Here is a 27,821-nt window from a genome sequence, read left to right as displayed (position 1 = left end):
TTAATTCTCTCAATTTTTTTAGCTCAAAGGAATTCTTAGATCCCCTCAGTAGACAACGAATTTGGGACACCCGATACATAAAAAAGTAAGAATTATTTCTAACGAAATTTAACCAGTAGATTGCCCAGTATTTTTGGACATCATTAGAATTAGTCTGGAAAGCCAGCAGTCTCTTTGACCAAGTTTGTTTGAACTCACCAACGGAATTATTCATAAAGAGAATAAAGTAATCGATATATTCAAATCAAAGTCGATATCAGACACTTTGAGTGATGGTACATTTCTCTCTTGGATAGGATAATAACGAAGCAACGTTCACTGTGGTGTTAATCTGTCCGAAAATTGTTATTGGTGCTGAATTTGGTAGTGACAATGTAGTGCACTGGTCATCTAGAGGTAATAATCTTACAGTTACCGCTAATTGGTGTTGTTACTGACCTCATTGGTGTTGATGAAGCCGCTGAAAAACTCATGGGTGCTGAAACTTCCATCGTTAGTTTTTTATTCTTTATCAGAATCCTATTTTTCAGTTGCTCTGGCGAAGGCAATGATGGTTCGTCACTGTAATCGGAATCGAACAGGAAATTTGTGACTAATTTCTCTCCAAAGATCCTCTGAAAGAAACCCATAATATTCAGAATAATGACACTTATTACAATATGCAATTGAGAAACCTCTAAACATATTTGCCGCAGCTGTAGGCAAAAGTTTAGATGAAAAACTGGTTACACCACGGTCTTTAACAATATAATGACACTAAATATGAGAAAAACTAGGTTAATATTCGAGTAACTCTTGAACCTATATCTTAACTTCGAAGGTAACGAGGTGTATAAGGTAGGGATCATTGAGTACCCTTACTTACTTCAGGAATGAAACACCATAATCCCTGAAATGGAGGTGCAGCCAAATATTGGCTGAGTTTCTCTTAGTTCCTTCTAATCCTGATGAAATTACTTGAATAAATACGATTTATAACTTGAAAATTATCATTGGTGTGTGAATAAAGGAGAACTCTTATTCGATAGTTTGAAGTTAGCTGAGCTGAATCGAAATTGATAGTAAAAAAAAAATAAAAAAAAATTTAATATTATGAAAATAGAAATAAAAAGCTGGACTTATTTTTGTTACCCAATAGCCTTCAAAATTCTAAGCTTCAGATATTGCCTGCCTTTACTTCATAGAACAAGGATTGAACACGTTATTCTTTTAGATTTAAACTAACTATTTTTACACAATATACTGAGTGATATCAATCCTTGAACTCACCTGAAATATGTGCGCCATTCTGGTCTGTTGCTGTATCGAGCAATGGTTCTCTATAGACAGTATCACAGGGTATTTAGACATGACGAAAGCATTCCGGTCTATGCTTTCCACCACAGAGCTGAATGGTATCTTGGTGGTAAAGGTGTGGCCGTGGTATATCATCGGAAAACCATCTTCACCATCCCAACAATCTAGCTCAACACATCTGCAGCCTGTCAGTAAAACCTGACTGTAAAGCTCGACGGAAGATTCTCCTTTCAGTTGGTGGCCTAGGGTACAATATGTTTTGAGAATAAACAAGAACAGATAGAGCGAAGAAAAATTAGACATTGCTTTTTGATCTTTGAATGTTTGGTTATTATTTCAGTAGTTTTTTATGTCAAAAATCAACTGATCAGAATGAACAGTTCGCAACGTAAGATATGAAAGGTTCAGCGGAATAATCTTTTTTTCATGTCAAAAAGCAGATGACAAAAAATAGTTCAACGAACAGAACGATGAACTATAGGGATGCTATCATTGAAATGAGGATTCAGCTTTACGTATTGGTTCAGTTGCACATCGTTTCATATCTCAATATATAGATTACTATGTTTAAGAGTTTGAGGATACTCGCAAGTTTTATGTTACAATAACTTGTATTTTTTATAACGGCAATCATCTTCAGTAAATGTTACTTTTGATTTTGCAGTATACTAGATCAATTTTCGAAAACAATTTTTGACTGAACATTATTTCGTTATAATCATAGTATTATTTCAGGAAAAATGGTAAAGGAAAACATACTCTGCTTTTGTTTCATAATTGAAGATTATTTCATTAATCTCTATTATTCTCTGCTGCTGAAGATTTTTCATCTTCAAGTTTATCTCCTAATGAAGGTTAGGAATTAACAAGACCATGTGCGGCTGTTCTGAAGAGTTAACTCGAGAACTTCTTCATGGTCTGAAGCTAGTTTATACTTCTTCTTTCTAAACTTCTCCTGTCACATATCTTTTTCTTCAATTGGAGTATCTGCACATGACATAGTCATGTGCTAACTTTTTGGTAGCCCGTTAGATGGCTCTGCACAGTGCGAAATACTCGGCAGAACGGCACCGCTTAAAATTCAAACCCAACCGTCCTAGGGCACACTACTACGTTATGGACGTGTCAGGAATATGTCGAGCATCACTAAGTTAGGAAGTTGTCATACTGATGATTCCTTCAGTGGCCCCTGGATGAAACACCGCAACTCCCCCTCCACGTGACAGAACATGGCATTAAAATTGGTTGAGAACAACAGACCATAGCCAAACTGTAATTTTTTTGACTTGAATGAGTTAATTCTTTTTTGCCTTTATTCGACTTCTTTATTTGCTACTCTAGCAATTATATTAAGGATCCTGCGATGAGGAACATCAGAGCCTTCAATAGGATAAGTAACTCCTGACATAGCATCTGGTTTTCAAGTATAAATTGTATTGGGAAGTGAATTCTCTTAAACTTTGAACAATAGATCTCTATATAAAGCGCATCAATTGAAAATAGTGAAACTAAAAGCCAAGTGTGTTTGTTAATAATTTAATATATTTTAACCAACTGATTTGCGAGAAATCAAAATCAACTTTTATTTTTCTTTATTGATCTATTGACTATATTGATGATGTGTTCATGTAATATCTATGCTGAAGGTTTTTGCTGTTGGCATCATTGCGTGTTTTGGCACGTTTCAAACAGAATTATTGAGGTACCGCAAATACAAGGTGTCTCTATACTTGATGGAACAATTAAAATAAGTGAGTAGAAGTGGTAGGTCAGTTTATATATCAATTTTTATTACCTGTGAGGTAGGTATTATGAGAAGAGGCTATGTAGTAGGTCGACAGAGATCTCGTCATATCCGCCTCTTTAGGAGTTTCTTGCTCATTGACGAAGGCATAATTGCTCTTGTCCATCAGATATCTAGCGAATCCTTCGAAAGACAAACAGTCTAGTGATCTCAGCGTTGCATCAGGCTCATGTCTCTTGGATATAATAAATATTATGAAAAAAATTATATGGCTTGATAAAGAAATGCTGACTTATGCATATTGAATGATTAAGCCAATTTTACTGGGGGTCAATAATGATAATGCTACTTACTCGGATCAATGCCTTGACCTCCGTTTCTGTGTATGTTTCCATTTGTCTGGTCTCTAGAAATTTTGCAAATGTCGAGAGAGTTATCACTTGAGAATTATTGGTGTCGATTCCAGCGCAATTCGTGAAGATACTAGCTGCTGCTATTGCGTCGAATACCTTTTTTTGGGAGTTTACAACAACGCCATCTAATTCAGCCTTTGTGTTTCTGGTCAATAAACCTGGAAATACTCATATGATTAATTGAAAAAATCAGGCCTATTTTAAACGCCTTCTTTAATTTCAATCTAGTTAAGTACCTAAAAAAAAGGGAAAAATAGCTGAAAAATTTATTTCGTAATAATATAAAACCTGAAATTTGTAAGTCGCTTATCAATGAATTAAGTATGATTTTTTGAATTTTCAATTTAACTTTTATGAACAAAAGAATTCCACAAACTCATTCAATTACCCTATTTCTGGCACTTGCTTTGATTATGAATTTGTTTCTTTCTGATATGAAGTAGGTTAGCGAAGTTATACACAGGGTGTTTCATGAAAATCTTGCGAACAAATTCAGGACATTATTCTCTGAGTTATTCGGGTTCGGAAAGTTCCTTCAGGCCTTTATCTTGAAATGCTTCGTTTCCAAGATACAGGGCGTTCAATATATTCCAAATGAATAACAAATTCCTCAAAATTTTTGAAACGGCTTGAGATATTTGAAGGAGATTTTGTAAAAATGGAAACCACTTTGAGGTGATTATTTCAAGTTGCATACCACGTCTACAGCCATAACAGTGGCGTGTGTGATGGCATCAACTTCCATATTTTCGAAGAAAATAGTAGGCACGTCAGTGTCTTTTTCAAAATGAAATTTATCTCTATAACTCTTAATAAATTCGAAACAATAAAATTCCTCCACTTTTATACTAGGATTGACCATATTTCAATAAAAAATTGAAAACCGTTTGATATTAAAAAAAAATACTCAAGTAGAGCCACCAAACCAAATTACAAAAATTGTTAGAATTGCCACCCTGCAATTGAAACACCCTGCTTATATCGAATTGTACAGGATGTCCCTTATTAATCGATATAAACTTAAAACGTCAAAATTGTTTAGTTTCCTGGACTATTTCCCTGTTTGAAACGAAGCAATTCCGTCATATATTTTTTTGACAATTCATATGAGAATATCGTGCGGAATCATCTCCTGAAGTTTGTCAAAGTACTTCTGAATCACCCCGTATTTAAATGTCTATCCCCACTCAATTAATATTTAATAAGTAATCAGATAATGATGAGACTAGAGTCGAAAGAACTATATAATGTTAAAAATTGATGGCATATAAATATGAAACGAAGAAGCGTTCACATTGATATCATTATTATATCACCACTTTCCTATAATAAAAGTCGTCTTTTTATCAGATATATATTTCTAAACATAGATGCACAGAATGTATGACGAAGTTTTCCATAAAAAACGGTGGTAATCTATGTAATCTTAAAAGAGAAAGCAAATAATCAGAAGTTTATTTATTTTTCAATTCAAGTTTTTAATAACCTAATACATATCTCAAGTACATTTGTTTGTCGATACCCAAAATTTTGCACGAAACTTGAAATGATTATTTCAAACATATACCGGATGGTTCAAAAGTCTGGAAACGGTGAATTTAGCGGGAAATTTTAGATCCGAATTGGTTGAACCCAAAATTTTTTCGTCCTTTTGTGGGCCGTTTGCAGCGTTTTTTGTTCAAAAATCCGGGGACGTTCATTCAGATCAGGATGCAAAAATTCATATTCTGATATCTCGTATAAGATCCTTTTGCACCCAAAATCTGACGTCTCCGTGGCATATCACTGAGGAGTTGTAGTACATCTAAACTTGATCTTATCTGTAATACTCGAAATCAGTGAAACTAGAAATACTCGATACTGCGTGCGGCAGTATCTATTCACAATAGGTACTCAATATTTATAGAGGTTTCAAGCTGAATTACGCAGTATGAATTTATCACTTAATTGATTAAATGAGATATTTAAGTTTTCGAATATCTTCAAAATTAAAGACACAATCAAGTAGGTTGTAAAATAGATTGAAGTTTTTTTTCATTTCAATTTATTCATCCATATGAGCAAAATTTTACAAATTTCTTTTCTTATTATTACAAAAAAATAATAGAAATTCAAAAGAATCTCTTGATCAAGGACTAGAATTGATAGAAAAGTTGAATTTTATTATCTGCCAAAAACTTTCTTAACTTCATCTTGAATTGTTTATTATTCTGCATGTCTTTGAAGTATTTAGGAAGCGAATTATATAATTCAGGTCAACATTTTCGGATGAAATTATAAGAATACGAATTTGAACAATCGAGCAAATCCTATTCCTATAGCATTTATGTCAATGCTCTTTTCATTCTCATCATTATTAAGATGCTCACCTAATTTTTGGAGTTTTTTTATTTGGTCAGCTTTCTTAACACCGTTCACCTTTTGAGCGGATATATTCACAGCCATGCTTCGATAAGATATTGCTAATTTTTCGAATAGATCCCGTAGATCCTTTCGTATAAGTAAACTGAAAACAAAAAAATGAAATCAACAAACAATATTCACTTGAATTTTCTTTTTTGAAATACCTGAACGAACGAAAAAGTAGGACGAAATCTACAAAGTCTAATTGGGTATCGTAGAGAATCGAACCAACTCGAGGATGTCGACCATGCCACAGCAGCTCTGTTGAGCCATGACGATCTCTGAAAAATGAAAGTTTCTTAAGTTTCCTGAGCATACAAGAAAATAGTCTTTGAAATTGGTTGCTTGATTCAGTGTGAAGGGGCTAATATGTTGAACATTATGAGCTATTTTTTTATTGTATAAAAAGAAAAAAACCTATCAGCAAAAAAGTATTTTGATCGGAGTCTACCGAAGGAAGTGAAGGTATTGTGTTCACTTTTGGAATCGTAAACACTATAATTCTCGAACCGAAAGAACAAGAAACTTTAAAATTTCAGGTTACTTTCGGATCTCAAAAGCCGAGGTTAGGGTAGTTACTGGGCCAAAACATGAGAAAAGTTTTAGTGAACAAGGCCGTTCGAAATTTTGTTTTTCTGATGATTTCAAAACTACAGTTCCATCGAAATGAAATATTTTCTTAGGATAAGAAAGGACAATTTCAAGCTTGTATTGCCTTGTCAATATTTTTTGGACTGTAGATAGGCTAACATTCCTCTAGCAACAGATCTCTGGCTCAGCCCATTTTCAATGAGTGCCACTATTCGCACACAATCTTCAATTGGTAAACTCATTTTATGAAATTGTTTCTTTCAGAGAGTGGAAAACAAACTTTTCAATAACCAATGCTGAAAGCAACTGATGAATTTATGGTAGAGAATTATTCGAAGATGCTTTATTTTATCTTGAAAAGAACAAACTGTTCAGTCCGAATCAGTTTGGGTTCAGAAAAGATAAAGGAACAGAGGATGCAGTATTCGAACTTATAAGGGAAATCCATAACAACTGGCACAACGGAAACAAAACTTTAGCTGTTTTCTTAGATCTTAGAAAATCATTTGACACTGTATCTCATGATATATTCCTAGAGAGAATGGAACGCATCGGAATCAGGGGCAACGCATTACATCTAATAAAAAATTATCTAACTAATAGAAAACAAAGAACAAAAGTCAATAACTCCTATAGTACCTATTTGACAGTTGATACCGGTGTACCACAGGGCACAGTTCTTGGTCCAGTCCTTTTTCTCATTTACATCAATGAAATTCATACCGCAGTAAAGGATTGTAGAGTTCTCTCTTTCGCTGATGACACGGTTTTAATTTTTCAGGGTGGGAACTGGCTGGATATTCGTAGGAATGCTAGTAGGGAAATAGAGCTCATGATTGCATGGCTGAATGGAGGCCTATTGGATCTGAATACTTCCAAAACATATTTTGTCGCATTTTCTGCATCAATTTCGGACCAACATACATTCGACAAACTTAATGTTCACTCAGAAGAATGCCACGTATTGGGGTATTGCCAGGATTGTACTCACATAGAGAAGAGAGAGGGCGTGAGATATTTGGGAGTAGTTGTTGATCAACATCTAAAATGGAACAATCATGTCAGTTCTTTGTGTGGGAAAATAAGAATGTTATTTCATAAATTTTATTTGCTCAGGGAAATACGCAACAGAAAACTTTTATTGCTTCTATACACTGCTTTTGTTGAATCGATCCTTAGGTACTGTATTGTCGTATGGGGTGGAGCTTATAAAAATTCTGTTCATTCTTTGGAGGTCACACAGAATACCGTGTTAAAAATTCTTTTCAATAAACCGCGACTTTTCGCAACCAATGCATTATATGAGTGTCACCGATTAATGAACCTGCGCAACTTATATTGCTTATGCTCTTTGTTATTCCTCTTTAAAGTAGAGGATATATTTCCAATTTCCTAGCTCACGGCTACTCTACTAGATCTAACATTAGTAAGAATTTGATCATGCCCCTTTATCATAAGAACATAAATCAACGATTTCTCCTTTTCTTGCTGCCGAAAATGTACAATCTGCTGCCCACCGAACTGAGAGACTTTATGAAAGATAGAAAAGTTTACAAAACATTCATTCTTGACAACCCATCATTTTTTAAGAAATTATTTTGACATCAATTATTTTAAGTTTCGGGATTTTATTTTTTTTTTTCTCTTTTCCTTTTTTTTTCTCCAGTTGCTCCGCGTATCCTGTACTCAAGGGTTCCTTGTATTGTCCACTTCTCTAACTGTTCATGATCTAATTTTTCAGAATGTTGAATACCTAAATTTTGTTTCGGGAATCTCAGCACACAAACATTGTTTAGGTCAAGTTCCAGAAAACAGAAACAGAAAATAAATTATTGTATTATTATTGTATTGTATTGTATTATCTTGAGTTTTTTAAGCCATATATCTATATTCTGCGCAAGTGGTAGCTACTAGTGTTCCCACTGTCAACATCCTCAAACGAATTTACTTTTTCATTTATATTCACCTTTCAAATTTTGGTTGAGAAGGATTGTAGGCCAATTGACCCAAACTGTGGTGTCTGGCAACATCGTGCTGATGATCCGGAAATGTTGTAGGAGTTGACTGACGATGATGATGGTTATTTCGCCAATAGCTACTTTCCATGCACATCGTTGCTGGTTCGACGAATTGACTACGAAGGCTCTTATCCTAGAACAGAATAATTTTCTTCAATAACTGACAGTACAGCACAACTGCTTTCAGATGGCATTTAATTTAACATTTCAGAAAAAAAATTTATCAGACACTCAAACAATAAAAAATTTCTCACAAAAATTCTATTCTTTGAGTATCTTTCAGAAATGTTCAATTGAATGCCATCTGAAAGGGTTATAATGAACTACGTCATTTTTTGTACTTTCATTTATCACTAATGATTCTCGATTATCTCGAAATAATTTAAGAGATTTTTTTCATTCAATGAGTTTTAATGTGAAATTAGAAGTTCTCTAAATCCAATATTGTCAGAGAATCATAAAAAACTGTTGCAATTTATTTTTATTATATCCTTTAAAAACTGATAATATACTATGGCACAGTACAATCCTAGGTATAATTAATGCTGTATTAGTTAAGCTTTAGTGTCTTTTTAGGTTATTTTTCTTAAAATGCAGTTTCATTTCTGATATTTCTCTATATTCGCAGGATGAGCGCTCAAAAAGTGAGGCCACATTGAACTCTATCAAATTTTTCGTATTTTACAGCTGAGATCAAATTCACTCAGAATGAGTTTGTCAAAAGCAATGAGAGCAAATACAACTAGTTGCAATCTGCTACAGATTGCAACTTGTTGTATTTGAACACAGATAACGGTTTTTGTTATGAGAAACTAAGTATTATTATTCAAATATCAGGTACGTCTATATCTATAAAGGGTGGGCCACGGTCGATGGTTCCCTGGACTTTTACGGAAAACGGAAAGTACCATTTTATTGAAAATTTGTTTTCTTGGGTCGGAATCCCTGATCTATCGATCTAAAATATTTTCAAAGCTGCGGTGTTTGTCGCTTATCGAGAAGTACTAACAACTTCGATATGTCAAGTAGAACAGTATAATTACTTTTTTTCGTTCGCCGCAGCATCTTGATTATTTAAGTATTAACTTCCTTGTTCCTATTTCTAGCGGTTTTCGAATAATTGATTGATTGACTTCTTTTTTTGTGCAAAACATAACTTCAATTAAACATTCATCACTTCGGTACTTACAATTCTAGAAAATTGAAATTTCGGATATGAATTATTATCAATCTCATTTACATGTAATAAAATACGTCCCTTATCGTATAGGGTTGTTCAAAATCACAGGCTTCAACGATACATAGTAAAATGATAAAAATGTCGTTTTTTTGAATGAAATGACCTACATATCATAAGATGTATTGAAAGAAATTGAAATTTCCTTTCAGGCAATAAAAGCAAGTTTTCACTCCAATGTCAATATTAAGATACATTCGTTTCAAATTGTATTAAGTTAATCCAAAATGTTTATTAAGGTGTGTATTCTGACATAGAAGCAAAGAACAAGAGGAAATTCGAATGAAAAACTCATCAAAACTTCATTTGTGAAAATTATCGATTTCCATTTGAATCGTCTTCTATGAAATATTCATTGATAACTTCTGTATAATCAGTGATGATGGTCAAATTATTATAATTTAAAAGTTCAGATATCCATTTCATGGATATCTGAAACAAATGTATGTAAATATTGACATTGGGATGAAAAATCTGCTTTTAAAAAAACCATACAATTCAGGTATAGGAACTCCATATATCGTTAGAAAAAAAATTTCTATTTTTTTTCAATACATCTTATGATGTGCAGGTAATTCCATTTGAAATAACATACTTTTTTAATTTTATATTGTCTCGTTGAATACTGCGATTTTGTATAACCCTGTTTGATAAGGGTACGTATTTTATTACACCACAGCGCAAAAAATATTTTAGATCGATAGAGCAGTGTTCTTCTGTTCTCCGTAAAAGTCCAAAGTACCATCGACCGTGGCTCACCATGTATATCTGTTGTAAACAAGATGACTTGCGTTTCTTGAAAACGATGACATTTTAATAATATACACTTATATCTAATATTATTTGACTTTTAAATATCCCAAATTTTAAGCGTGCATACTATATGATACAAATTATGTATGAGAAGGAATATCAGATCGCGAGAGTGTTCCTTTTTGGTTAGGCAATTATTTATCAGGTGGGGGCACTATAAAACTCCTGAGGAACGGTGTATTCGCATTGCAATATAACTAACTGATAATATAAAGTGATAATATCTTAATGCTTGAATAATAGTGATGTTATATTTTATTATCAACTGTGATTAGAGGTACGTTGATGCTTTGGAATGATTATTTCCACAAAGTTTCTCACAACTTTTGGAGAATAATTAAAAAAAATTATTCATTACCTTCTTGGTTGAATCTATAACACTTAAAGTGGTCATTTCATCAGGAATAAAAAATTTAAATATGATATGAATTTATTTCCTATCAATCTCACATTCTCACAGTATAATATCTTAGCCCTCTAAAAAATCTGATAATGGGTTTGAACCCGGGATTATTCAAACTAACATCCGAATTGAATATTCAAAATTTTAAAACTCGGTACTTAATTATTAGGTAGAATATAATATCTTCTCTTTCTGTATTATATATTTTGCGGATTGGTTCTTATTGATTATTTTCCTTATTATGCTATAGACAATTGAGAAAGCACATACATTTTTATATTACTTATTCCACAATTTTTGCTAATATTTCATGAAGAAAATATTGATTTAGTGATCATTTAAATGACATTGATTGATTTTATATGTGATAATATTTTTACAGAAATATTCAAACATAACAATAAAAATAGCCAGAATTTGGGATTATCTATTACATAAAAACTCTACTTAGATAACCATCAAAATATTTTTTTATCATTACGCATTTTGGAAGATAAAAACATATGAAATAATTTTCCATGGGAATCCCTTTTATATTTATTGAATTATTGTTCAGGATGAACAGAGTACGATTACATACTTAATATATCGGGTGTCCCAAGGTGAGTGGCCTATTAGATTATTATGGAAACTATTGATGGTAAAAATTTCAAATTCTGTGGATAGATATTTGGCCATGTAAGGTACATTTTTAAAATAATTTCACATTTCCAGTGTTGCCGGATGTACCACAATTTGGCAACAACTTTGTTATTTTGAATAGGACATCCGGTATTTCTATTTTTTTTATGATACTTCATAAAATATTAAATCTATTCACTCTCACTTTTCCATCCCTATCTTCAACGGTTTTTGAGTTATTAATTATTTTTCGGAATTTTTGATCAAATTGGCGTATTACGAAAATGACTCTAGTTCGTTCAATATTTGAGATTTAAGTCAGAAATTTTGCAAGTCGTTAGATATTGATCTGATCTGTGTCACTGCTCTTGAATTATGGTTGTCAATAATACAGGACGGACCAAAAAAAATCCTCATTTGCCAAGTTACAAAATTGTGAAAAAGTCTATTTTTTCAAATTAGACACCTAGTATATTTTTCAATTTTTGGAATCAGTACAACACACTCTACAATTTTTCTATTCACGTCCCTATACCTATCTCAACTGGATTCCGAGTTATATGCGTTTATTAAATTTCACATTGATTCAATAAGTGTTAATATCTTTTGTATTGTTATGTTCTCTATGTGATTCATAGATCGATATATCAATGAATCAGTTCAATCCATGAATGTCAAAATAAACAATAATTGCCTAACAGGTGTTTTGTTCCGAGGTTTTTCTATAAATAATGGCTCAAGAAAGATATACACATATAACGCATATAACTCGGAATCCAGTTGAGATAGGTATAGGGACGTGAATAGAAAAATTGTAGAGTGTGTTGTACTGATTCCAAAAATTGAAAAATATACTAGGTGTCTAATTTGAAAAAATAGACTTTTTTACAATTTTGTAACTTGGCAAATGATGATTTCTTTTGGTCCGTCCTGTATTATTGATAACCATAATTCATGAGCAGTGACACAGATCAGATCAATATCTAACGACTTGCAAAATTTCTGACTTAAATCTCAAATATTGAACGAACTAGAGTCATTTTCGTAATACGCCAATTTGATCAAAAATTCCGAAAAATAATTAATAACTCAAAAACCGTTGAAGATAGGGATGGACAAGTAAGAGTGAATAGATTCAATATTTTATGGAGTATCATAAAAAAAATAGAAATACCGGATGTCCTATTCAAAATAACAAAGTTGTTGCCAAATTGTCGTACATCCGGCAACACTGGAAATGTGAAATTATTTTAAAAATGTACCTTACATGGCCAAATATCTATCCACAAAATTTGAAATCTTTACCATCAATAGTTTCCATAATAATCTAATAGGCCACTCACCTTGGGACACCCGATATACACGGTGATATATCTGAAAAAAATTTTTTTTCAACTTTAAAAATTTACCGAAATACTATCTAGGGATATGCAGCATATTATTGATATTCATATATGAAGCATATAGGTAGTGAGAGTGTCGAATACTCGTAGTTATTAAGAGGCAAACGTTTCTTTTTATTAGTATTTCACAAAATGTTGATTATGGAGTGGGATGTAATAAAAAAATTATTTCTGTGTTAGATTTGAGTTCACTTTATATAATTCAAACTAAAATCTCAAGTGTATCGTTTGTTCAATATTTTCTGGAACAATGAGTATAAATAATGATTCTGGAATTGATTCGACAAATTACAATTGTACGGTATAGATAATTCTGACGTAGATCACAACCTGCTCAGTTTTTGTTGATCTAAGAGTTTTTTCCGAGTGAAATCATGCTTTGGTCGATTGGATTTAACAATTTTGTATCACAAGATTAAGATTGTGAATTTCAATAGACCAAAGCATCATTCCACTCAGAAAATAGAGTATATTTATTCTATTCACTATTTTAATAAGATTTTGTACCAACCAAAAACTTCTTATTGCTTGAAGCGTTCATGAATCTGGGTATGTTGAACAGGTTGCCGATGTATCATTGAACTTTGATGTTTGCATTTAATTCCATTTAATATTCTCTCGATATTTTTTTTTATAATTAGCATATCTTCGTATCGAAAATAATACATTTTAAAGTATTTCAACAACCAATTAGTGATGTAAATTACATAATTTTCACTAGGAGGAAATGATGCTGTGAAACGGTTTATGACGTTAAAGAGCTGCTAAGATGAACGGATTATTATCTATGGTGATGATGATAGTGATTATCTATTATGATGGCATAAAACTGAATATGTAATGAAATGTTTTTTCTTATAAATTGAAGAAGCAAACAAAAATTTTCAGCATTTATATATAGCCCGTTTCTGAATAACGGCGAAAGTTTTCAGAAGTTGAATCCTTTGCCGGAAATTAAAGGGAGTCTTTTATGTAAACGTTGTAAACCAAGCTTCTTTTTTCTCCCATTCTCGGAAGCGTGTGATTTTTTGAGGAAAGGCCTAAGAGCTTTTGATTACATGAAATAGCCCCTTAAATTTTTGAAAAAGATTCACCCCATTAATTTGGAAACACACTCTATCATATTCAAAATGTTATTTCTTCCTTTATTATTGCTTTTTGAAGGTGAGTATTCTTGAAAATAATAAATATCATGTTCTTGAATTTGATTCAGGAGTTATTTATTCAATGTTTTGAACTCTTCTTCAAAATATTATTTGCATTATTGGCAATTAATCGAACGATTTTTATGATTTTGCTTCTGACTTTTTCGGTGTTCAAGGAAATCTCTGCTTACCTTATTCTTCATTTCAGTTGAAAAATGGAAATATTGAATACCTTTAACCTACTTGTATTGACTGGAGTATTCCTTATCTACAAGTGGGTGAACAATAAGCTGAATTACTGGAAAAGTCGAGGCCTTCAAGTCTCAGATATAAGTCCCCTGGAAAATCTATTAAACATAATTTTCGCTAGAAATTCTTTCGCTGACCGAGGGCTCGAATTGTATACCGACTTCAAGTCCAAAGGAATTGAACATGGCGGCTTTTACATCTTACTCAAGCCGTTTTATATGCCTATCAACTTGGACTTGGTGAAATCCATTCTTCAGGTCGATTTTCAGCATTTCGTAGATAGGGGTGTTTACATGGACGAGAAAAACGATCCTCTCAGTGCCCATTTGTTCAGTTTGACAGGAAAAAAGTGGAAGAATTTGAGGTATAAGTTGACACCAACGTTTACATCTGGTAAAATGAAGATGATGTTCGAAACGGTAGTGGATTGTACAAAAGGATTACATAAGCTGATGGACAAAACGAATGGAAAAGAAGTGGATATCAAAGATGTTTTAGGCAAGTTTTTTCATCGTAACCGAATTGATCAAATTATGTTTCATTTTGTTCTCAGGAAGGTTCACTACAGACATCATAGGAAGCTGTGCATTCGGCATAGAATGTAATAGTTTGGAAGATCCGAAGAGTATTTTCAGACAAAAAGGAAAAGAATTCTTTGAAGCGGATCTGATACGGAATGCTAAATTTTTCATGGCCTTTTCTTTTCCCCAATTTATGAAAACTTTCAATATAGCGTTTATACCTCGTGACATAAGCAGTTTTTTCATGAACTTGGTGAAGGACACAGTGGAATACAGAGAGAAAAATAACGTTAAACGAAAAGACTTCATGCAACTGTTGATCCAGCTCAAAAATGAAGGAAAACTAGTCGATGATGAGAAGATGGAAGCGGAAAAAATTAATGAAGATGAAAACAGGATAACTATGAACGAGATCACAGCACAAGCTTTTGTTTTCTTCCAAGCTGGTTTCGAAACATCTTCAACTACCATGACTTTCTGCTTGTACGAATTAGCAAGAAACAAAGAGATCCAAAAAAAATTGAGGACGGAAATAATCCAGACATTGGACAGACATGGTGGTAAAATAACATACGAAAATGTTCATGAGATGACATATCTGGATCAAGTAATCAATGGTGAGTGAGTTACCTTATTCCAATAAAATTTTTGTACAAGGTGGGCAGATTCCGATGTTTCAGCACTTTAAATTTTAAATCAGAGGAGATGGACAAAATATGATAACCCACTCTGGTTTTTTCTCAGAAACAAACAAGAGTAATAGTCATTTTTGTACAATTTTTCTTGTTTTCGAATTATAAACGAAAATTAGAAAAATGGCGATATCGAAAAAATTTATATCAAGTATACAAAAATGCCTGACCTTACGTCAGACCTTTCCTAATTTTTTCATATTGTTGTTTGTTATATTATTTTTCTTATACGGAATAGAATATTCTACTGCAATAAAGGAAGTACTAAGCCAAAAACAATTAGGAAAGCTCTGACGTGAATTCAGGCATTCGTTCAATGAAGAGCCAACTGCACACTTGGAGGCTGCATATATCGGGTGTCCCAAGGTGAGTGGCCTATTAGATTATTATGGAAACTATTGATGGTAAAGATTTCAAATTTTGTGGATAGATATTTGGCCATGTAAGGTACATTTTTAAAATAATTTCACATTTCCAGTGTTGCCGGATGTACGACAATTTGGCAACAACTTTGTTATTTTAAATGGGACATCCGGTATTTCTATTTTTTTTATGATACTCCATAAAATATTAAATCTATTCACTCTTACTTTTCCATCCCTATCTTTAACGGTTTTTGAGTTATTAATTATTTTTCGAAATTTTAGATCGAATTGGCGTATTACGAAAATGACTCTAGTTCGCTCAATATTTGAGATTTGAGTCAGAAATTTTGCAAGTCGTTAGATATTGATCTGATCTGTGTCACTGCTTTTGAATTATGGTTGTCAATAATACAGGACGGACCAAAAACAATCATCATTTACCAAGTTACAAAATTGTAAAAAAGTCTATTTTTTCAAATTAGACACCTAGTATCTTTTTAAATTTTTGGAATCAGTACAACACACTCTACAATTTTTCTATTCACGTCCCTATACCTATCTCAACTGGATTCCGAGTTATATGCGTTTATTAGATTTCACATTGATTCAATAAGCGTTAATTTCTTTTGTATTGTTATTTTCTCTATGTCGTTCATAGATCGATATATCAATGAATCAGTTCAATCCATAAATGTCAAAATAAACAATTATTGCCTAACAGGTGTTTTGTTTCGAGGTTTTTCTATAAATAATGGCTCAAGAAAGAAATACACATATAACGCATATAACTCGGAATCCAGTTGAGATAGGTATAGGGACGGGAATAGAAAAATTGTAGAGTGTGTTGTACTGATTCCAAAAATTGAAAAATATACTAGGTGTCTAATTTGAAAAAATAGACTTTTTTACAATTTTGTAACTTGGTGAATGATGATTGTTTTTGGTCCGTCCTGTATTATTGACAACCATAATTCAAAAGCAGTGACACAGATTAGATCAATATCTAACGATTTGCAAAATTTCTGACTTAAATCTCAAATATTGAGCGAACTAGAGTCATTTTCGTAATACGCCAATTCGATCTAAAATTTCGAAATATAATTAATAACTCAAAAACCGTTAAAGATAGGGATGGAAAAGTAAGAGTGAATAGATTTAATATTTTATGGAGTATCATAAAAAAAAATAGAAATACCGGATGTCCCATTTAAAATAACGAAGTTGTTGCCAAATTGTCGTACATCCGGCAACATTGGAAATGTGAAATTATTTTAAAAATGTACCTTACATGGCCAAATATCTATCCACAAAATTTGAAATTTTTACCATCAATAGTTTCCATAATAATCTAATAGGCCACTCACCTTGGGACACCCGATATACCTATATACAGATATGTGGACTCCAAGAGTGCAATTGACACATGAACAAACGCTCAAAAGTTCTTAACTTCACGTCAGTGCTTTCTTCTTTTTTCCTAGAAACTCTCAGAAAATATCCACCACTACCTAATTTGAACAGAATATGTACAAAGGAATACAAAATACCAGGTACAGATGTGATATTGGAGAAAGGAATGCAGGTCATGATACCAGTGGTAGGCATACATCGTGATCCAGAATACTATCCAGATCCAGACAAATTCGATCCAGATAGATTCACGGAAGAAAACAAGAAAAGTAGGCATCATTTTAGCTTTATACCCTTCGGAGAAGGACCACGTATCTGCATAGGTGAGTACCTTCTATTGAAATTACTCATATATCTTAGCCGCTACAAAATAATTCATAGTATTATGAATTTTGTTTCGTAAGGTAGCTTGATCAGTAAGTTCTATTTTTTCTTTCTGTTTTGATGTGTGATACAAGACCAGCAATCATAATTGTCTTCTTCGTGTCCTTAGATTGAATTGGAGTAATATTGTGGCTTGAGGACAGTGCAAATTTTTTTGAAATATCGACGTTTCGATCCCATGTTTTCTCAAGACATTTATGCATGTATAAATATCAGCTATGGCATAAACATTGCAAACAATACAATAGTGTATAAGAAATTATTCTAGCACCATAAAACATAGTATTCAAACATACTTAATCATCATTAACATTAAGAACAAACATTAACATATTCCGAAGAAGCAGCCAGATACGTCAGGACGAAAAATGATTAAAATTGCATGGTTCCCAAATTGAATTGACATTTTTAAACGGAATTCTGAGGTAGTACTGTGGATATGTATTACATAGGTCATTCCATATAAATCCAATTAATGTCATTCAAACAAGAAAACAGTCATCACCCTTGAGATTCTGAATTTAAACAGATGAGACGGATGGAATATATTGTGTGGTATAATGACCTTGTTATCAACCTTTTTTTATTAATTTCAACAAAAACATGAAATAAACCGTTCAACAAGTGCATTTCTGTCTGCAGTCATGTACTCGTATTCATTGAAATTAATAAAAAAATTATTAGATTATATCACACACTATGTTCCATACGTCCCTTCTATTGTTTAAATTCATCTTTTCAAGAGTGAGGACTTTTCTTGTATGAATGACATTAATTGGTTGTATATGAAATGACCTATGGTTCATATTCACAGTGCACTAACTAAAATTTCATTTGAAAAAGTCAATTCAATGAGAACCATGAAATTTTAATAATTTTTCATCCTTACTTATCTATCACTTCTACGCAATATTTGTATGTTTGTTCTTAATGTTGATTAAATATGTTTGAATACTATGTTTTAAATTTTTTTTATTCAACCATAAGACTCAGAGAAAAATCTTCTAAGATCCCCAATCTCTTTTTTCAAAATAATCAGATCAGATCAGAAAGCAGAAATAGGTTTCTTGATTCGTTCACCTTTCTGATACCGTTTTCTAATTTTTTCCAATCATTGATGCACGTATTTTCTAAATAAACTTTTCTCATTTCAGCATTACGTTTCGGAGTCCTGCAATCCAAAGTTGGTCTAATAGCACTTTTATCTAAATATGAATTCTCAGTTAACAAGAAAACAGTCGAACCTATTCAGTTCAAGGCATCAAGTATTGTTACAGCAGCTGAGGGAGAAATATGGCTGGATTTCAAAAAAATCCCAGAAGGAAATTGATGATGATGAATTATAGTCATTCAAATATAGACTATTCATTTATGTATAGACTACATATTCAAGTGCATTATCGAAGTCTGCTTTTGGTTGAAAATGGATGATGATCTTGAGTAGCTATACTGTCAGGCATTTGATATTCCATCTTGAATTCATACTCCTCGAGGAGTGCTTAGTCCATGAAACGTGAATGAAATTTTGTTAATTTTCTTAACAATTTTCTAATAGTTTTTGGTACTATGGTAATAACAGTTATACTGTTGTGGGACCAATTGCAATGTTTAATTATTTTTTTTAGATAAGTAGTGAATTTGTTGATTTTTTTTCTATGAAGATTTTCTGTTATATTGCAATAAACATATTTTTATTATAATTATTGTTTCATAGGAATAACTATTGAAAAGAGGAAAATATAGAAAGTGAATCCTTGAGATGAAATATTAATTAATTAAGATCATAGCATTTTTATATTTATCACTATAATCGAGATTTAATTTTTTTCTGTATAACTTATTTGCTTCTGGAGATAACTTCACGAAATTCGGTTTGTAGCCATCATCCAAAATAGAGATTCTAATGGTGTCGTCAGATTTGTTCTGTTTTCTTTTGTTCCAGAGACGCGATAGTCAACTTCTCTTTTCTTAAGTATGCTATGTAGAGTATTGGTATAGGCATGATTATGTAATTAATAGGACGTTATTTACCAAACAGGATTGATGTGAAATTTTCAAAAAAATTAAGTGATACTTCCAGTTTCCACTTAACAACTGAACGGAGTAGGTAACAAGTTATTTGACAATTCTGGCACCAGCCTACCACTTAAACAAAAAATAAATGGAAATTCAAATTTGCCTAGCAAGACTCGATATTTTTGTAGAGTGTGATACATTGAATTCCTAATTGTTTTCTTCATCACCTCACAAGGAGATCCAATATGGCGTCCATAAGAAAAAAATGACTATCGCGTCTCTGAAACAAGGGAAATGAGAAAAATCTGACGACACCATAAGAATCTCTTTTTTGGATAATGGCTACAAAACGAATTTCGTGAAGTTTTCTCCAGAAACAGATGAGTTATACAAAAAAAAAATCTCGATTTTTAGTTTTTTCGAGATATCTCGGGAATCATTGGAAATATTTTGGATCTGTTAACACCAACACACTAATCCTTAAATAACGCAACTTTTCCTTAATTCAAGCCACCGTGTATTTCTAACGGTTTTCGAAAACCCTGTAGTGTCTCTCTTGATAGATCTAACCCTGTATAGTAGAAAATCTCTAGTCGACTTTTACTATTTAACCAAAAATCCCTTGTTGAATTTCACAAACCAACAGTTTGCCAATCAGGTTACAAACAATTGGGTAAAAATATATAGATACAATAAAAACCAACTTGATATTATAGAGGTCAAACTAAGGTAACTAAAAAACCTTTTTTAATGAGCTAATCGAAATATCCAGAAATCCGGATAACGATAACTAAAATATCTCTAGATGAAGGACGCAAACACCTTCAGGTAGTCTTGGCCGATTAATTATGATTGAAGAATGAAAAAAAAACATGAAAAGAAGAATTGACAAAAACTTCCTACCTATGGCGCAATATTGAATACGCTCGAAATCGGACTCACATTTAGAATCATCGCGGAATGAACTTGTTCAAGGTGATCTCTTATTCTTCACTTCGAGTTCAAGGTATAATATAACTTTGATATTAAGGCTGCGAAATGTTAATTTTCTGCACGTAAATTCAGAAGAACGATGTCAGTTCGTAGATAAGTTTTTGCGTGCGAAAAAGGCAGTTTGTGCACGCATTGAGAATTACATTTTTCTAGGAGCTCTATATCAGGTAAATACAAAAATTAAAAATGATAATTTCTTTAGTAATTTCCTATTTCATTTTAATGAGTGAGTTATGCAGGGTGATCCACCGCGATGACCTATTAGACGTTTATGGAAAACTCATCATAATTTTGTTCTGAAAAATTGGATATTGATCTTTCCTCCTAAAATATTTTCCTCAAATATTTTAACAAACAATCAATTACAGCAACGGAAAACATAGAAAGAATTTAAAATTCGGAGTTTCAATAACTAAATTTGACATTGTTGGGATTGTTGAGAATCCATAAAACAATAAAGAGTATCAATCACGAATAATTAAATACAATTAATGAAATGTCAAGTTGAGTAATCGAAATATCGACTTTCAGTTTCTTTCTGTGTTTTCGGAAGTCAGAGTATTCTACTCAGTTAGAAATTGCGGTTTTTCCTTCAAGTCCTTCCTCGAAAACTCTTTTAGGTATATTTAAGGTATAGAGTTTGCATTAGTTACCCCTTTTTTCATACGTAGACTTGACTGGAAGAATAAAAAATATGTGTTCTAGTTTGAAAATCATGAGTTTTGATGAATTTGAGTTATCCAAGTTCATGATGATCTTCTCATAAACATATATTTTTGGTCTTCACCGCAAACTTATGACACTATGTATTGGCAGAATCGAAAATGAAAAAAGTTAAAAAAAAAAAATTTCCGCAGAAATATTCAAAAAATGTGTCTTTGTCGCAACCATGTTTTCTTAGAATTCTGTCAACCTATGAACCGTTTAATTTTTAACCAAGTTATGACATATTGCTGAAATTCTTGCAATAATGCAAATGAGAAAGTACTTGTCTGTCTCCAGTGTAACCGGAAGTTGTGGAGGTCTGAAAATATTTTCGGAAGAAAGATCAATTTGAAAATTTTCAGAACAAAATTACGATTAGTTTTCCATAAACGTCTTAGGTAAAGGCTATGGCTGTGAATCACCCTGTCAATAGCAATCAAAAATAATAAGAGAAAATGGAAGTATTTCGAGACATATGCATCTGTTCTGTGGAAGAGCATTCGAAAATAATGAAGGCATGCTTTTGATTTTTTTTTAAATGTGTCCCAGGAAATTTTCGGCCCTTATTATATCTTCGCATTTCTTCCGTAATCTACAAGATATCAAGATTAACCTAACCTTCTATTAAGAAGGTTAGGAAGAGTTAAATCTAACCTTCTTAACCACAGAATATCTTGTGGAGAACGGACTGATTTTTTCGGTTATAATATTTACAGTAAAGATGGAAGAAATGCCAAGATACGGACCTAACTAGGTACATCCTGTGGTTAAGATGGGTTATCTTATCAGAAAACAAGATTATTTAATTCTGTATAGAATCTACAAAGCTAAAATTTTGGATATGAAAATTTTATTATGCCATTAACTAGAACTCAACTGAGACATTTGGACCCTGATCTGAAAATTTGGAGTCACTGGCACATTTCGTTCCAGAATCAATGTGTGCATAAACTAAATCCATTTTATAAAGTCGACTTTAAAATAAAAATAAAAATTGAAAAATTACAGACATTTGAGTAAAATCTGGACCGCTATTCGTGAAAATTATCCAATTACACGCGTAGATAAATGAACCTTCTTCTACAATTGAGATGCCTTCCAATTGAAATTAATCAATTTCACATTAATTGATGTTGGATAATCACTTTTACTAAGACATTTATCAGGTTATAATTATTACAAACTTAAAGTGAAAAATAAATAAACTTCTGTTTGCTTACTTTCTCTTTGGAGAATATATAGATTTTTTTCATGGAAAACTTTGATATGCATTCGGTGCGTATCTATGTTTAGAAATATATCTCTGATAACAAGACGACTTTTATTGCAGGAAAGTTATGATGTGAATTAGAACTTTTTCTCCTCAAATATCATCAATTTCTGACTTTGTATCGTCCTATTAAATACAGTTTTAAAATTATCTGATTATTATTAATTGAGTGGGGGCAACACCAAACTTGATATGATAGACAATTAAACATTTCTAATATCTTCTGAAAATTTACACGATAAGGTTTGAATAGTTTTATTGTGATTTTAGCAACAGTGAATCGAGGTACGTTTTCGATTTATTTCATCTTGATCTTTTTCAATTTTCACACCTTCGTGTTGAGATCAACTTCTTGAATGGATATATTTATCACTAGCTATATCGATTTCATGATGCGAAAGTTGAAAAAATGACGATAGACAATATACTACGGGTTTAAGGTATTGGAATCCGAATGAAGTATTTAAAATATAACCTGAAACTGAGTCTGACTCTATGACATCATATCACAATTTACGAAATGGGTTTAGCATTTTTATTCTTAGATTTTCAAGCTTTCACATGATAAGATCGAATTTTTGAGCTGGATCAATAATACTCTCAATATTAATATTTTTTCGAATGTGATGTTGAATATGGAGTGTTCCTTTCCAAAGGAACGTATGTTTCATTCTACATCACATTCGAAAAAATATGTGGAGTATTCCTTTCAAAAGAAAGCCAAAAACTATAGAAATTTCAATTTTTCTAGAACCATAGAAAATTCAAGAATGCGATTTTCTTTTATAGTTTAGATGGTTAGATATATCCAGACTGTTTGTTGAACACATAGCCACTATTTGAAACTTTAAGAGGGGGATATCATAGCATTCATGCTCCCTTTCTCAAATACGCCAGTTGTGTTATGGCCCTCATTTTTCCAATAAATTATAATTTCAGTTGAAAATGGAAATATTGACTACCTTCAATCTACTTCTATTGACTGGAGTATTCCTCCTCTACAAGTGGGTGAACTACAAGATGAATTACTGGAAAAGACGCGGCCTTCTCGTTCCAGATACAAGTTCTACGAAGACTTTATTTCAAATCCTTTTTGCGAAGAATTCTTTCGCTGACCGAGTACTTATATTGTACCGTGACTTAAAATCCAAAGGAGTTCAACATGGCGGTGCTTATATTACACTTGTACCGCTATATGTGGCTATGGATTTGAACATTATAAAATCCATCATGCAGGTAGATTTTCAACATTTCGTAGACAGAGGCGTCTTTATGGACGAGAAAAATGACCCAATCAGTGCCCATTTGTTCAGTTTGACAGGATCAAAGTGGAAAATTTTGAGGAATAAGTTGTCACCCACATTCACATCCGGTAAAATGAAGATGATGTTCGGAACTCTTGTGGATTGTACCAAAGGATTACATAAGCTGATGGACAAAACGAATGGAAAAGAAGTGGATATCAAAGATGTTTTAGGTAATTTTTTTTATAGTAACCGAATTGATCAAATTATGTTTCATTTTGTCCCCAGGAAGGTTTACTACAGACATCATAGGAAGCTGCGCATTCGGTATAGAATGTAATAGTTTGGAAGACCCAAAGAGTATTTTCAGACAAAAAGGAAGAGAATTTTTTGACGCGGATTTAAAACAAAATATGAAAAATTTTTCATCTCTTTTTGTTCCTCAAATAATGAGAGCATTCAAAATAACATTGATACCGCGCGACATAAGCAGTTTCTTTATAAACTTGGTGAAGGACACAGTGGAATACAGAGAGAAAAATAACGTTATTCGTAAAGACTTCATGCAACTGTTGATTCAGCTCAAAAACGAAGGAAAACTAGTCGATGATGAGAAGATGGAAGCGGAAAAAATAAATGAGGATGAAAACAGGATAACCATGGACGAGATTGCAGCACAAGCATTCGTTTTCTTCCAGGCTGGTTTCGAAACCTCCTCAACTACCATGACTTTCTGCTTGTACGAATTAGCAAGAAACAAAGACATCCAAGAAAAATTGAGGAAGGAAATAATCCAGACATTGGACAGACATGGTGGTAAAATAACATACGAGAATGTTCATGAGATGGTATATTTGGATCAAGTGATTAATGGTGAGTTAGTAATTCAGGAATGCTTGAATTGAATATATCTCTCATATTCCCGAAATCTTGAATAAAAAAGTTCGGTAGGCCTACATGTAAAAGGAGGCTGTACTTGTTTGTCGATGTTTTTTTTTCCACAAGTGATTGATCTTCAGGAGAGTTAACATGATGAATAATTAGATAAAATAAAACGAAGAAATTTCCACTTATCTTTAAATATTTGAGTTTTTGGCAAGCACTTGAGATATGACTAATGAATATTAATAAATAATAATTACCTTTCAAAAATAAGGAAATTCATTGAATAATATACATATGAAGACAACCTATCTAAGATCTTCACACAGTAATTCTTTAATTCCTTTAACTTATAGTAATAGTAATAATGTTTATTTCATGATTAGTCTACATTCAATACAAAATACAGTCATTTTACTATTTGGTAACTAGTGAAATATTTCTTTGGAGAGCCCTCGAAACACACAATATTCAAAACTTAAGAATGGTGATCCATACGAAAATCAATGCTCACTTCCGATGACAGCAACTTTTCCTGTAGTTAACTAACTCTTCACCTAGATTAATGTCACTCTGAGTTTTTTTGTCGAGCTACCATGGGAGATTGATTATTGTTCTGTTATTTTTGAAAAGTAATTCTCTCTGGTCAAATTAATGTTGAGAGCTCTCATTTTTCCAGAAACTCTTAGAAAATATCCACCTCTACCAAATTTGAACCGAGTATGTACGAAGGAATACAAAGTGCCAGGTACAGATTTGGTCTTGGAGAAAGGAATGCAAGTCATTATTCCCGTGTTCGGCATCCATCGCGATCCAGAATACTATCCAGATCCAGACAAATTCGATCCAGAAAGATTCACGGAAGAAAACAAGAGAAATAGGCATCAGTTTAGCTTTCTACCTTTTGGAGAGGGACCACGTATTTGTATAGGTGAATACATTTTGTTGAAATTATATTTTGTAACAACTAAGGTGTTTAGATGTGTATTCACTGATTAGATTTTGTTTAAGATAGTTCTGTCGAATTTGCTTGGCATGAGTCGCTTTTCTCTTTTTCCTCAAGGGGGCGCATACAAAGAATTGTTCATTCAACAGCATCATTCTAAAAATTTCATTTGTTCAGTCAAAAGTTGATCGACTTTTGATTTAAACACAAAACGACATTCACAGAAAGACGTCTTGAGCGTCATTAGAAACGATGAGGAAATCAAGTTAAAAGGGACCATCATCATCATCATCAATCATCATCAATCAGCCCTTTGCATCCACTGCTGGATATAAGCCTCCCTCATTTCTGCCCACTGTCCTCTATTCTGAGCACTCCGCATCCAGTCTGTGGTCATCCTCTTGATGTCGTCAGTCCATCGCGTGGGAGGTCTTCCCCTGCTTCTTTTGTCGGCTCTTGGTCTCCACTCGAGCAGCCTCTTTGTCCATCGTCCATCCACCATCCGTGCTACATGCCCAGCCCAGTTCCACTTGAGCCTAGCTATCTGGTAAATAACATCTGTGACTCCCGTTCTCACCCGTAAGTCCTCATTTTTAACGTGGTCACGAAGTGACACACCGAGCATCGATCTTTCCATCTTACGTTGCGCAACTCTGAGCTTCTTAGCAGATGTGACGGTTAGAGTTAAGGTTTCGGCGCCGTAGGTCATAACCGGCAAAATGCACTGATCAAATACCCTTCGCTTCAGAAGGGACCAATACCTTTAAAATCCAAGTAGGTTGGTCCCTTCAAAAGTCGCCACTTTAGTCTTAAGATTTTTCAAAATTTAGTGAGCACACTAGTGTACACATGTAGACATCTTAGTAAAAAATATAGTATTTTGAATTTTCCATTTTCCAAGTGAGTACTTAGTGGTTTGATACTATTTTGACTATAATCTTTTCAATGCTTGACTGCATACATTTTTTCAAACGCCTATTGTCAATTTTTTTGTAATTTATTTTTCATTGTTTCAGGATTACGTTTTGGACTGATGCAAACTAAAGTTGGTTTGATAGCACTTTTGTCTAAATACGAATTTTCAGTGAATAAGAAAACGATCGAACCCCTTCAGTTTAAGGGGACATCCTTCATTATGACAACAAAAGGAGACATATGGTTAGACTTCAAAAAAATATCTGAGAGTCGTTAGTAACGGTATTATGATTATTATATCGAAGTATCAACTATTATATAGTATTGAACATTAAAGAAGACAAAGTTATTTAACAGAGTATTGCTACGAGAAGGAGTCTCACATAATTACCATGAGGAAAAGCCAAATTTAGTTTTGACTATGTAGAATTCCTGATCTGATGTTATGCTTTATATAATAATTTCTATTTGAGTTGTTATAACATTGAATACTCTCACAATCCCATAATAGTGAAACAAAAACTGAATGTTGGCGAAAAAGCCTTTGTAACAAACTGAGCGTTTGCTCTACAAAGTTCTCGAAATTGAACTACAATTTTTTCACCCTGTATAAATAAACTATCAACATTTTTGTGGAACTTTTCTGGAGTTTGTTTTGATACCAAAGAATTTATCTTCAATTTGGTATGGAAACACTTGAAATCGATGAAAAATTACGTAAGTTTTTGGTCAATAAACTTCAGCAAAATTTTAAGTGGCCAAGTTTTTTTTGCCAGTGAGTGTATAAAAAAAGTAAGGGTTGATAATTCCTTGTGATGACATTGCACCCCATTCGGTACCTTTCGGTAATGAAGGGGTTTCTGATGCTTTAGTTTCGGATTGGTTGCACTTCAGTGGCGGCAGTTCTGATTATTTACTTGGCCATCAAGGTGAAAATGAGTTTCAACCGAAAACAAGATGTTGGTTAACACTTGTGAGTGCTCAATAGTCTGATTTACGAATTCTAACCTCTGAATGACATGTTGGGGTTTCACTTCATGCACCAATTGAATTTTATAGGGCTCCAGCTTCAGATCTCTGTCAAAATGTGGTGTAGCTGAAATCCATGCATATTTAAAGCACTTATACGCTTTCGAACAGAT

The 27,821-nt window shown here is 32.8% G+C and overlaps 3 protein-coding genes across 9 annotated transcripts in view; 2 read left to right on the top strand and 1 right to left on the bottom strand.

Annotated features, from left to right (window-relative positions):
- The window catches only part of LOC123671009 (1-phosphatidylinositol 4,5-bisphosphate phosphodiesterase epsilon-1-like), a 317,167-nt gene that overhangs the window by 11,113 nt on the left and 278,233 nt on the right, over positions 1-27,821 (bottom strand). For all 6 annotated transcript variants that reach the window (XM_045604639.1, XM_045604638.1, XM_045604640.1 and 3 more), the window contains 7 exons: positions 8,414-8,598; positions 6,021-6,137; positions 5,823-5,959; positions 3,394-3,611; positions 3,092-3,275; positions 1,270-1,538; positions 439-614 (listed from right to left, as the gene is read on the bottom strand). In XM_045604639.1, the coding sequence (XP_045460595.1) occupies positions 439-614; positions 1,270-1,538; positions 3,092-3,275; positions 3,394-3,611; positions 5,823-5,959; positions 6,021-6,137; positions 8,414-8,598 (1,286 nt within the window). The remainder of the gene's footprint in view (positions 1-438; positions 615-1,269; positions 1,539-3,091; positions 3,276-3,393; positions 3,612-5,822; positions 5,960-6,020; positions 6,138-8,413; positions 8,599-27,821) is intronic.
- LOC123671010 (probable cytochrome P450 6a14) lies at positions 10,637-27,028 on the top strand. 2 transcript variants are annotated; one of them, XM_045604645.1, is made up of 5 exons: positions 10,637-10,792; positions 23,632-24,169; positions 24,225-24,809; positions 25,498-25,749; positions 26,781-27,028. In XM_045604645.1, exons 2-5 carry the CDS (start codon positions 23,638-23,640, stop codon positions 26,954-26,956), a joined length of 1,545 nt encoding a protein of 514 aa, XP_045460601.1. In that variant the 5' UTR covers positions 10,637-10,792; positions 23,632-23,637; the 3' UTR covers positions 26,957-27,028. The 2 variants fall into 2 exon arrangements, with proteins under 2 accessions (XP_045460601.1, XP_045460600.1); XM_045604644.1 differs by lacking the exon at positions 10,637-10,792 and adding an exon at positions 22,751-22,977.
- LOC123671011 (probable cytochrome P450 6a14) lies at positions 14,294-19,411 on the top strand. Its single transcript, XM_045604646.1, has 4 exons — positions 14,294-14,834; positions 14,890-15,474; positions 17,396-17,647; positions 18,863-19,411. Exons 1-4 carry the CDS (start codon positions 14,303-14,305, stop codon positions 19,036-19,038), a joined length of 1,545 nt encoding a protein of 514 aa, XP_045460602.1. The 5' UTR covers positions 14,294-14,302; the 3' UTR covers positions 19,039-19,411.

The sequence above is a fragment of the Harmonia axyridis genome, chromosome 1 (genome assembly GCF_914767665.1).
Source record: "Harmonia axyridis chromosome 1, icHarAxyr1.1, whole genome shotgun sequence".
NCBI classification, from domain to species: Eukaryota; Metazoa; Arthropoda; class Insecta; order Coleoptera; family Coccinellidae; genus Harmonia; species Harmonia axyridis.
The sequence above is the reverse complement of the archived record's forward strand: the minus strand, read 5'-3'. Positions and strand labels throughout refer to the sequence as shown.